The 11,854-nt window shown below is 44.1% G+C and overlaps 1 protein-coding gene across 1 annotated transcript; it reads left to right on the top strand.

The window, feature by feature from the left end:
* Positions 1-231: 231 nt before the first annotated feature.
* On the top strand, positions 232-2,411 carry cdkn1cb (cyclin-dependent kinase inhibitor 1Cb). Its single transcript, XM_048257065.1, has 3 exons — positions 232-964; positions 1,168-1,282; positions 1,769-2,411. Exons 1-2 carry the CDS (start codon positions 430-432, stop codon positions 1,278-1,280), a joined length of 648 nt encoding a protein of 215 aa, XP_048113022.1. The 5' UTR covers positions 232-429; the 3' UTR covers positions 1,281-1,282; positions 1,769-2,411.
* Positions 2,412-11,854: the final 9,443 nt, after the last annotated feature.

Below are 11,854 nucleotides of genomic sequence, written 5' to 3' on the forward strand. Positions count from 1 at the left end.
GGCGGGGGATGGGCAGAGAAAAAAACACGTAGTAAGCAAAACGTTCCTTGAGCAGCAACAACAGTTTCTATCGTAGCATTTCAATCACCCCAACCCAACACCCCCATCCACAAATCACGAGTGTGCTTCATACCCAATGTAAATGAAGTGGAGGCGGGATGTTCAAGTAAGGGCGGAACATAAACAGACCAATGAGAGCAGAGGACAAGGTGTCTGTTCAAACCCTGAAAACGTCAAGGACTTTAAATTCGAATCTTGAGCACAACAGCGATACATTTAAACATCATCCAGGCTACTTGCACATTCCGGAAAAAAATATATTTAGTAGCCTAGTCCTTTTAAGCAGTAGACTTGGATATCCTTATCCAGGTGTTCTTTGAGAAGAACATCAACCACATATCTATAATTTATCCGTTGGATTTCGACATCATGACTAACGTTCAAATTTCCACCAGCACCTTGGAGCGCTTGTTGGCAAGGAGGACCTTCCCTCTTCACGCTCGCACGGGCGTTTGTCGGAATCTCTTTGGACCGGTGGATCACGACGAGCTAAACCGGGAGATGAAATCCAAACTCCGAGAAATCTCCGAATTGGACCAGCGAAAGTGGAACTTTAATTTCGAGAGAGACGAGCCTTTGCGTGGAGATTACGAGTGGGAGGAAAGCCCGTTAGAAACCTCGCCTGCTTTCTATCATGAATCTGCGCAAATTGGGCGAAGCCGAGTTGTTCTGCCAGTCAACCCATCCGTGGACTCGAGACCACGGGACTGTACTGCTCAGGATGCACCTGTACATTGCGAGGACCGTCTTGCTGGTTCCGAAGTCAGCGCTCCCTGTTCAAGCGAAGTGAACCAGGAGAACTGTGCGGATACGCTCAACTCAGGGAAAAGGTCTCGTAAAGTAAACCCCAACAGCAGGCGAAAAAGATCTACTGCCAGTGATCTCACCACAACACACATCACAGGTATGTTACCTAGTTGTGTGCGTAACCCATTTGTGCGTAAACATTTTAGAAAACGAATGGCTAGCCTTTTGTATAGCTTGGAAACCACGATCTGTCCAAAACAAGATAATTGCTGAAATGTCTTCACCACTGGTGCATGCATTAAGTATCTTAAATGCAATTACTAATTAATTAATTAATTTGGCTTTCTTTCTCCCCTTAAGACTTCTACGTGAAAAGGAGACGAACGATGGGTGCGAAGCCAGGTGAAAATGTTTGCCAGCAGTCTTCGACCCCACTCCCAATCGAGCAAACTCCACGCAAGAGAATTCGCTGAAGGTAAGTTGTTGCCAACTGTCATCATTGGTAATTTTGTTTTTTTGTTTTTAATGTTTATGTACATTGAATGTTACAAATGAGTACTTGGGGTGACTGTCTAGAAGTATGGTGAAATATTAATGGGACTATAAGCAATTGCAGCATATCAGTTAAGCTTAACGATGGTGCGTTTTCGCCCGTCTTGAAGGATAAGAGGGAGGAGGGGGTTTGGAGAGAGGTCTGTGAATAGGTTTAGCGGAGTAATGGGGGATGGGAAATCTGCGTCACACTGGCGGGAAAGGCTGGAGTAAACGGTGACGCTTGCGCTGCACAACTCTTGCTTTCTTCAACCGTGCAGACTGATTCCTTGATTTAAAAAAGACACCAGCCTTTCCTTTACCAGTTACTATTGGGGTTTTATTCTTAAAATATATGTTTATTTTATCAGTAAATTCATGGTTGATTTTGACAGCACATTCATATCCCCTATGTCCCTTCTTTCCCCAGATATTTGCACTGCAATTATTGGACAGTGTCTTCTGCCGTTCGGGTCTGCGAGATGCCAAGACGGAGGCGGACAGTCTGATCATCCGTCGGCCCTGTGCTAGGCGAACAGAGGCGTTTTTGGATCTCAGGACTGCCTGTCGAGCGAGAGATGGAACTCGCTGAAGGACTTACGTTCAGATATATGTAGCATAATGGTTGCTTTGCATACAGCCACTTGACAGTGTTAAATTGTTTAACAACTGTGCAATCCTAAATTACTTTAAAATTGTCTACACTGGCCAAAAGTGTACAGCTTTAAAAGACAATATAAATGTTTTATTTCTGTTAACTATATCTTTTGTATATATATTTTGAAAGACTATTTTTAACTTATAATTTATTTATGTTTCATTTTATTTGCATAATGCCTTGTTCTACCTGAAGGGCGACGTTTTATAGTTTTTTTTTTTTTCATTATTATTATTATTATTATTATTATTATTATTGTTATTATTATTTTTATTGTGTTTTGCAATCAATGTAGCTTTTTCATAGCACACTTGACAGTTAGGGTGCATCATGTTTCTGAGCCGTTCTATTCATCACTGCCCTGAATTTTTGTTCCACAAAAGAAGCAAATAAAACTATTTTCATTTAAAAATCAGAATGCTGCTGTTTGTGACATTTTATTCGATATTTGGTTATTTTTTTACTACAAATTGAGCTGTGTTTGTGTTTATGTGTGTGTGTGCGAGAGAGAGAGAGAGACAGACGCACACACATCTATTGGCTATTGGACAAACGCAAACGACATTTAAACATGTCTTTGATTCTACTTTATGTGAACAGAAGCAAAGTCTAGAAAATCAAAGTGGTTGTATAGCCTAATATGCCTAACCACTGCTTTAGCCTTTATTCTCAAAATATTGTCCTTAAGCACGCTGTGGTGATGTGAATAAAGAAAACGGGACTGGGGTTTAGGAGTTGCTTTAAATATCCACGGAGGTGTATTACTGTCATATTTAAGACAATATGCTACACTATTTGGACGTAAAACGCGTGTATCTTTCCTGAGTCTTACTATAAGCAAAACATATGCATTCCTTAACCGCACAATTGGTATATATTGTGGGGCTTATAGGCCTGCTTGAACACACGGACGGTGCTCAAACAGCAAGCAGCTGCGTGGCACGGCCTGGTATTTAAAGCCCTTCAAAGAATTGCAGCAGGTGCCTTTGGAACCCCGCATTGTCCACGGGGACACCCCCACAGTCAATGCGCACTCAACGAGGTCTAAAAGGAGCTCTCCGCAAGTGTTTACACCCACGGAACCATCGCGTCTCTACGCCACGCCACCTCCGTCACATAAGCCACCTGCCCATAAGTGAGAAAACCTCTATAATGGCCGGGCATTCACTTAAATGTGCCTCTAAGTTGGACGCAATCACAGGTTTACTCATTTGATGAACGCAATCCGCTTAAGATGTAGGCAATATAGGCAATCCGCATAAGATGTTGCGCGCATTCCGGAGTAGCCTACCTGTAGACCTGCTGCTGTTGTTAAACTGTTTCATTTCGTTTAAAGAAAAGTTTATTTCATTCTTTCATAATACATTTTGTTTGACATAAGATTTTGCCAACAACGAGCTTAAACGTGTTGCACTTTGAGGTAAATGACCCTTTGAGCCCTCCATAGACACGCGCGCTCTCTGACTGCCTTGTTCTTATTTCCAACACAAAGCGCCCGCCGTCTCCATTCTTCCCCTTTTGTTGCCATATGGCAAATCCATGTAGGCATAGCCAAGATCCATTAATTCAGACACATAATGTCCTGCACTGCAGAACAATAGAAACTTTGTTTGCTCCATCCATTGATATGAAAGACTATGGGGGGAAACTATAATTAAACTATGGAGATATCCAGCTAATTATGATCCATAAGCCCACGGGAAGGAGGACTTAGTAAAGGAGATTCTATATTGTTTGTACTTTATATGTTTACGATGACAGATGTTCGGTCCTTTAATGAAGTTCCTTATATATTGGAAATGTTTCTCTGTGGGCCTATTTAAAGCCTTTCAGCTCGACCTTCATGCCATCAAGTTGAATTATGAATGACTTATAGCTTTGTCAATTTAAGGGCACATGCTATTTGATATCTGAATTGAGAACTCCATGTTAATAATATGTCAGATTTCGTTTGTTTCTTTTTGTCAGAAGTAAGAAAAAAATAAGGCTAATTCAGCGAAGGGATCCTGCGTTTCTGAGGGCGAATATACATCCACTGTACTTTTCATTCGACTAAGAGGAGCCTTCATTTAAACCTGAATTTGTTGATTTGGTAATGTATTTTCTTTCGTTAAAATTAATTTGCAGTAACCAAACTATTTGTCAATGTAAGACAACATTGGACGGAAGCATAGAAAAAAATGAACCGATGAATTAACATTGAAAGTTTAGTCATTTTAAAAATAAAAGTATTCAAAATATGGGCACGTATTGTGCTTAGATACATATATTTTCTTTATTTAAAAATAAGAACATCAACGATAATAAGATTGCAATATTCCAATAGAAATTGTAGCCTATTAGCTCTTCCACATTTGTTCTAAAAATCACAACTCGATGACACAGATTTATAGTTCAATACTAATCCAAGATTCCATACAACAAGAAACACCACCATCTCTCACATAAAAAAATAATGGTATAACATTAACAGTGTTAAAAGGTGACATTCAATTCTAGGCTACTTTTCTGGCCTAAGGGAAGTGAACCATTCTGACTGTATGAACCATTCCCTCTGCCTGAATCATTCATTCTACTCAATATTCATCAATATCACTCAATACAAATATGCATCAAATCAATATTCATTGATATGCCCCATAGATTCTGCAGAGTATCCATATATTTTATCAAAGTTAATTTTCCTTTTAGGCTACTTCACAGGGAAAAAAGGGAAACGTGGGCTATAAAGGGAATGCTACAGTTGGACATGTTATGGAAGGGGCTACAATTGGACATGTTATGTCTCTCCATTATGAAACAAAGTCACTGACTGAAAGGTTTGGAAAACAGACGTAGACAGTATTCTTTACTGTGTTAGTATGATGTGTACAGATTTAGGGAAGACCTGGTCATTTTATTTATGCCAAACGCATAATACTGACTCTAAATGCTCTCACGCACATGGGTTACATTCTGCAAACAAAAAAAAAAAAACTTGTTTGACACACACACACACACACACGAAAATACTAAATAGCATTTGAAAACAAAAATGCAACCAACAGCCCCATCTGCAAAGACGGCAATTAAATACAAAAAAAGAAATAAGAAAAAAAGCAGCCAAGTCGAATTAGCATTTTCCATGGCCATCTGGCATGGGTGCAGGCGATGGGGAACAAAGACGGGTTGGAGTGAGAGGAGAGGCGAGTGTGCCATCGCATTGACCTGCAAATGAGGCTTTGTCACCAAATTAAAGCTCCCTGACCCCCGCGCTCCCCCTTTTTGCTGGCGTTTTTTTCAAGCCTGTGTGACGAATTGACGACTGAGTTCACGTCTGTGCATTTCTATACTGCATTATGTTTTGATACATTCGATCAGCAGGCTGTTACCTGCAACGGGTAACAGGTTCATCTAAGTCCGACCTCTAACTTTTTACGCACACACCAAAATAGACATAATCACAGCTACTTAATCATTATCGTCATCAAACTTCATTTTTTCCATTCCTCTTCCATTGGCGCAAAATGTGACTTCAGACTGACTAAGCTACACCATAACTGCAATGCACCTCTCATAACTCTGAAAGGTGAAGGTGACTGGAACCTAGAACGCACTGCTGCTGAGACACCTGCAGAGTGTCAGAATGACGCGTGTCAACTGGCTTACAGTAAACTATTTCAACAGGACTCTACAGCAGAATGACAGTGGGAGCGTGTGTGTTTGCATGCGCCTTAAAGGGAGAATGGGGATTTCTAGGCCCTCCCCTCTGGAAAAGCGGACGCCGCTTTTGGTGTTCCTCCACTCAATATTCATGCGTATGTGCAACAAAAGCCACAGCTCCATTCACGCCGCCACACAGAAAACTGACTGACAGAGAACTCGTGGCAACCATTCAGATATCTTCTTTCTGTCCCTTCTTTGGCTCTGTGTGTTAGACTGACCGCGGTCGGGGGCCTGGATTAGGCTAGCCTACCTCCACCCCCTTTATTTTCACTTAGCTCACCCCACGCATCAAACATGATCGAATTTTAGAGTTGCAGATTGAAACAAACCATTTACGTATAGCCTATAGACTTCCCGGAGCGAAACCGTCGAACAGAGACAGCTTTTGAAATGTTTATCCTGACCGCTTTAAAAGCAGGCACGTTTGGAATCGAATAGCCTACATGCATTCAAGGCCAAACCGAAAAAATGCCCTGCAATTAACATTAAACACAACACTACAAACAGCTGAGTTGAAACAAAAATATAGATCCAGCTACATTAACGATCTTTTGAAAAAGGATGAAGTGAGGTCACTATTGGAATGTCAGTGGTGAAACAGAAAGCCTGCTGGCCAAAGGCGTATGACAATGCGCATTCTTTCCCGCCAAATTGAGGTTAAGAGTGCAAATATCGATCTGGCTATTTGGATTCCAGAGACCTGCCTACTTTTGGAGTCCTGGCGGGAGTCTTTAGAGTAGTGTATAAGCTAAATTACTATTATATATATAGCATTTATTTATATTTATATTATTTACATATATTATTTATATTTTACATTTATTTTACTTACATTTAAATTGAACTGCAAATTAATTAGGCTACATAATATTTGGCTATTAGGACATAAACTGAAGGCATATCAGATTATCTCTCATTGGACATGAAGGTGTAACTCTGCCTTTGTATTTACAAAAGAGTAGCTTTGGAGGGATTGAAAACACAAAGGACACCCGACTAAGCAATACTTGCAGAGACTTTTGGAATACTTCCTATGTACCCAAACTGATAAGAAGCTTAATCTCAGAGTTGTGTGTACTATTGCTTGGACTGGACAGTTCTTTGTGTATCTTGCAGGAACACTGTCTTTAGTTGTGCTTTGACCCCTCTGAACATGGTGTGAGTCAGGCCTTTGCCAGTGCATCTGAGTTTGTGTGTGAACAAAGCCATAGCAACAGCACAACGTTTGCCTGGTGTGTCGGTGGTCATCCTGGTCAAATTGAGCCCTCCTGGCCAGGTGGAGTGATAAGGCTCTTCTGGAATGGCAGTCTGTTCAATGTGGTGTAATCTGCTTAGGCCCATCTCGACCCCCCTGCCCTCACTGCGTAGGGAGACACCCTTGACAAACTCTGCCCTCCTCCTTTAAAAGAGGGATCTGTATTAACAGATGTCTATTTCGTCATTGGTGTTTATAGTCTAGTAAAAGACATATGGTGGATGTGAGGGAATGTGTGTGTCAGCATGCAGCATGTTTTCCTCTAGGAATGGTTTCCTCAGGTGATGTGATAAAAAGGTCAGCATTGGTTATACATGAATGTCACCAGAACAAAACATATAATTTACTGTACAACATACCTCAATATAAATAACTCCATATTCACATATGAAGTAGTAATGAGATAGTGCTGTAAAGGGCCTACATATTTAATGCCCTTTACTTCAAATGTTTCATACGCACAGTTCTAGCATGGGTTGCATGTGATCAGTTGAGGGGATGGAGAGTTTGGCGCTTGAAAAATGATCTCAGACCATCACACTCTGCCCTCCTCCTTGACAGGGAATGTTCCAGTCCTTTCACTCCAGCGTTGCACATTGTCTCCTTCCCTTTGTCTTTCCTCAAGTGAAACCTGTTTCCCTTCACATCCTGTCTTGCTGTGACGCTAGCATTCTGTTCAACTGATGCCGTCGCCTTTATCACTCCATCCATCCATCTCTTGTCCTCGCCCTCTACCTCCTTTTCATTCTTTCGTAGGCAGGGTTTTTTTTTTGCCTCTCTTCTCCCTCAATCATTTTGGCCCATAAAACTACGGGAGGAGTCGGCGAGCAGGCTGAGTTTTCAGGGCTGGCTAACCCCCTATGGGTGCACTGACTCGCACTAATACTATTTGTGCCTGGGCTTTGCTCGCTGGAGATGCTGAAAGAGGCGACGGTGGCGTGCTTTAAGACGGCCAACAAAAAGCCGCCATTCATCAGGGCTGTGCTGTCCCAGCCCCTCACAGCATGGCATTAAGGGGGGCGTCACCTCCCCCTTTTTTGTCAGCCTCTTCAAGCAACTGCTGCCAGTGCTCACCTTCACCTGCTGATCGGGCCCTCGAGTGCCATCACCTTTATGACATGGCCTTTACACGGTGATGGTGGCCAGATTGTGTTCCTTTCAGGTCTTTTTGTTTTTCAGGATTGGTTTTGCCAAATGCAAATCTCATCCACTTTAATATGGGAGCAGGAGGCCCATAAGGAGGCCATCTTAAACACGCATAGTCTATTACAGGGCCATATCTGATGGTCTATGACCAGATTGGGCCTCTTTCTTTCCGGTACTGATTAGTAGTGATTGATGTGATGCGATCCAATCTGGAACCCGTCTGGGGACCATAGAAGCCTCATCTGAGGCCTTCAATCCCAACCATTGTTGGGATGACTGAGACACATTAGAAATCATGTCATGTGAGGTCACAAGTCCTAATCTTAAGAGGTGTGAATGGGGCTGTTGGATAGGCACATTATTGGGGGGTTCTGACCTGAGATGTGTCTGTCCCGAGATGAGGTGTTAACTTAAACCATCAGCACCACCACCACCACCACCAGCAGCTCTGCAGCTCCCAAGGCGTGCTGGGAACCCAGAGAGGGCGGCTGTCAGCCACTGGCTGTGGATTTATCGGGAGCGGGCCGAGGTCAGCCGCGGGGCCATTAATCTTCACCTCTGCTGGTTGTGCTCTTCAGCGGGCCCCGTGCGGGCACAAAGCTCTTGGGGCCGCGGGCCCTGTCAGCTCCTCCTAATTTGTAGCAGCGGCCGAGGGCCTGAATTCAGCCATGTTGGATGCTTGACCTGCGCCTTTCTTCCCAGGGATTTGAGACATTGCTCCCCCTCAACCCCAACCCAAACCCTCTCCTTGTACCCAACACAGGGCACCACAAGCCAGTGGTTTGTGGACACTCTATTACACCAGCGTCAGTAAACAAACCAGAAAGGATAAACTAGATAAATAGTCAGATTGTTGGATATGTGGAATTGACTGACAAGCTGAAATCTCTTAATTTATGAGGACAACCTAGGGAAAAAACAGAAGGAATAAAGAAAGTGAATCACACCATTGTTTGGTCTGTGGTAGCATTCTCTGTTCCTGAAATGACACGTTGCAGAGGTGTGAACTGAAGTGTTTGTATGTGTATGTGTGCCTGAGTTGTGTCTGTCTCTGTGTGCGTGGGGGTTAGGTGTGAGAGGGGATGTTTGTTGTTTGCACCTTGCAGTTGTATCCGTGGCGTGGCAAGCATGGTAAGCACTTGTGAATGTGCATGCACATACAACACACAGACCCCCCCACACACACACACACACAGGCAGGGGACAGAGGGACAGGCATCAGGGCTCAGCTGAGCTCTCCGAGGGGACCCACAGCTGGGCCAGTGTGAGTCCAATATGAGTGAAGGGGAATAATGACATGGCAGAGCCTGCACCCCCCCCCCAAGCCCAGCCCTGCCCCCCAACCCTGAGCTGACAACAGATGCCTTGTCCCGTGAAGGCACCGTCAGCTGCACAAGAATGGGAAGAAATTTGTTGACAATGATCGTGGGGGCCGGGGCAAAAGACAGACAGATAGAGAGGAGGGGGAAAGGGAGAGAAGGGCGCAGAGTCAGCATCAGTAAAAGTAGTGTGGCTGCCGTGGCAACAGTGACTCAGGCCAGACTGCTAGTACTGCTAGAGCAGGGAGAGAGGATCAGACCGCTGTGCTGGAGTGAGGGTTTCCCTGACAACCACCCCTCCTACGACACCCTAAGTCATATATGCACACATACACACACACACACACACACATACACAGACACTTCCTCAATCTACACATTGTCAGCTGCACTCAGGCAATGTCCATGCCCAGATGGTCTGATGCTGTGTAACTCACTTGTCTTTCATGAAGCCCTCTAAAGGAATGCAAAAAGGGGGATGGAAATCCCTGTGGACCTGCATGGCGGAGAGGAGAGGGGCGCCATCTGCTCCAGCTTGCCAAGCCAGGCACCCCCTTTTCCTGTCCGTCCCTGAAAGTCCTCCCCCATACATACGTATACGTACCCCACTTAGCTCCCAGGCCCTGTAGGGCCTCTGCATTCAGCTGCAACCCTACGAGCAGCTCAGGCGTGCCGGGAGCTATGGGAACCTTCTCACTGGGGGGGGGGGGGTGTTGCCAAGGGTTCATCAGGTTTATATGTGCTTGTGTGTGTGTGTGTGTGTGTGTGTGTGTGTCAGTGTGTGTGTGTATGTTAATGTGTGCATGTATAGGAATGAGTGTGCTTTTGTATGCGTGTGCATGTATGTGCCTAAACCTGTATGTGCCCCTGCATTTGACATGCATCTGTTCTTGCACGTGTTTGTGGACCTGGCAAGCAAATAAAAGACCATTTTCCCCATATATGTGCAGAAATAATAGCGCTTTTTTTGCGGTTCTTGGCCAACACCCCCTCCACCTAATTGCATGTATGCTGCTGTGGTGCACAATCTATAACATTTTACAGCATTTGCTGGCTGACGAAGCAACCGTACCTCCCAGGGCCAGGAGTGTGGCATGCGTGTGTGTGGTGTATGTGTAAGTTCGTGTGTGGTCCCTCTCTCTCTCTCTTCTCTCTCTCTCTGTCCCTCTCTCTCCCCCCCCCCCCCCCACCACTCTCTCGGTGAGTTGTGTAAACAGAATCAGATGTAGCCTGAGTCAGGGAGATGTGAGGGCAGGGGGCGGCAGTGGTGGGTGGGGAGTGCCCCGGTTGCTCCCACCTGTGGCTGCCCGCAGTGGGCAGCGATGGGGCCCAGAGCCAGTATGGTGGGAGCCTCTGTACCCTCCATCCCCCACCTCCACCCCCAACCCCAACCCCACTGACTCCTGCGTGAGGTTTAATGAGGTTCTGAGGGGGCCTCTGTCTCTCAGGTCTGGGCTGGGAAGGACAGCATCAGCTGCTGAAAGTTATGAGCACTCCAGAGATAGAGGGGAAAGAGAATAACAACTGTCTTTAACCTACTGTTAAGTGTTGTGTGAAGCTGTTGTATTCATAACTTCTTTTGAAAAAGTTGTTGTATTGAACTGTGGGCAGTCATGCTAATAAAACGACTTTGAATTGGATTGGATAGAAACAGAGAGAACCGTTCACTTTTAAAAACTCTTTAATGCATTAATCGTTCCATATCAGGGATATTCCCACCAGCCTTTGAAAATGTTTGGTGTATTAGGAGAGCTTGGATGGGGAGAATGGGGGTTTGAAGATCTAAAAATGGTCAAAGCCAGAGAGAAAAAGAGATAGGGAGAGAGAGAGAGAGTAAGTGTGAGAGAGAGAGGCAAAGTTTACTGATTCACCAGTGTGGTGTGATCACTTGAACTAAGATACAAGAAGGCAAATAGACAAACTGATGTTCACACACTACCAAACAAACAAGATGTATGAACTCCTACTGAGATTTAACAGACTAAACAATTGTGTAGCGCTAAGGCTGTCATAAATCTGCAAGAAACTATTCACAGACAATCAGTTTTAAAAAAGCACCCCATAAAATTTAAATGGTTCCAGATTTATGAAAAATATTGATAATATATTTTCCATTTTCACCTGTTTAGTCCAACAGGGAGAATCGTCTCCCAGCTGGAGAATCAGTTGGATTAAGATGTCCTCATTTCTCTTAGCGAGCAAAAAAAAAAAAAATCACCACAGGACTGGAAATATAATTCAGCTCTAAAATTGGAAACGTGTGGTGAAAAACACTATGAGGGCCATAAATAGTTTTGCAGATATCCAAACAACATGTTACACAATACAGCCGGGTAGATGCAGCAATGGAAAATACAGCGCATTAATGCGGACCGCAGCTGCACATCTGCATTAGGGACCTGCGTCGTGCCCAGGGGTTTGAATAAATACAAA

Source organism: Alosa alosa, chromosome 11 (assembly GCF_017589495.1).
Source record: "Alosa alosa isolate M-15738 ecotype Scorff River chromosome 11, AALO_Geno_1.1, whole genome shotgun sequence".
In the NCBI taxonomy this organism is placed as follows: Eukaryota; Metazoa; Chordata; class Actinopteri; order Clupeiformes; family Clupeidae; genus Alosa; species Alosa alosa.

What these genes read in the sequence shown, in the direction of transcription:
- cdkn1cb (XM_048257065.1), top strand. Translation starts at nt 430, where the DNA reads ATGACTAACGTTCAAATTTCCACCAGCACCTTGGAGCGCTTGTTGGCA. An exon ending in CACCACAACACACATCACAG is followed by an intron (nt 965 to 1,167) that starts GTATGTTACCTA and finishes TCTCCCCTTAAG; the next exon opens with ACTTCTACGTGAAAAGGAGA.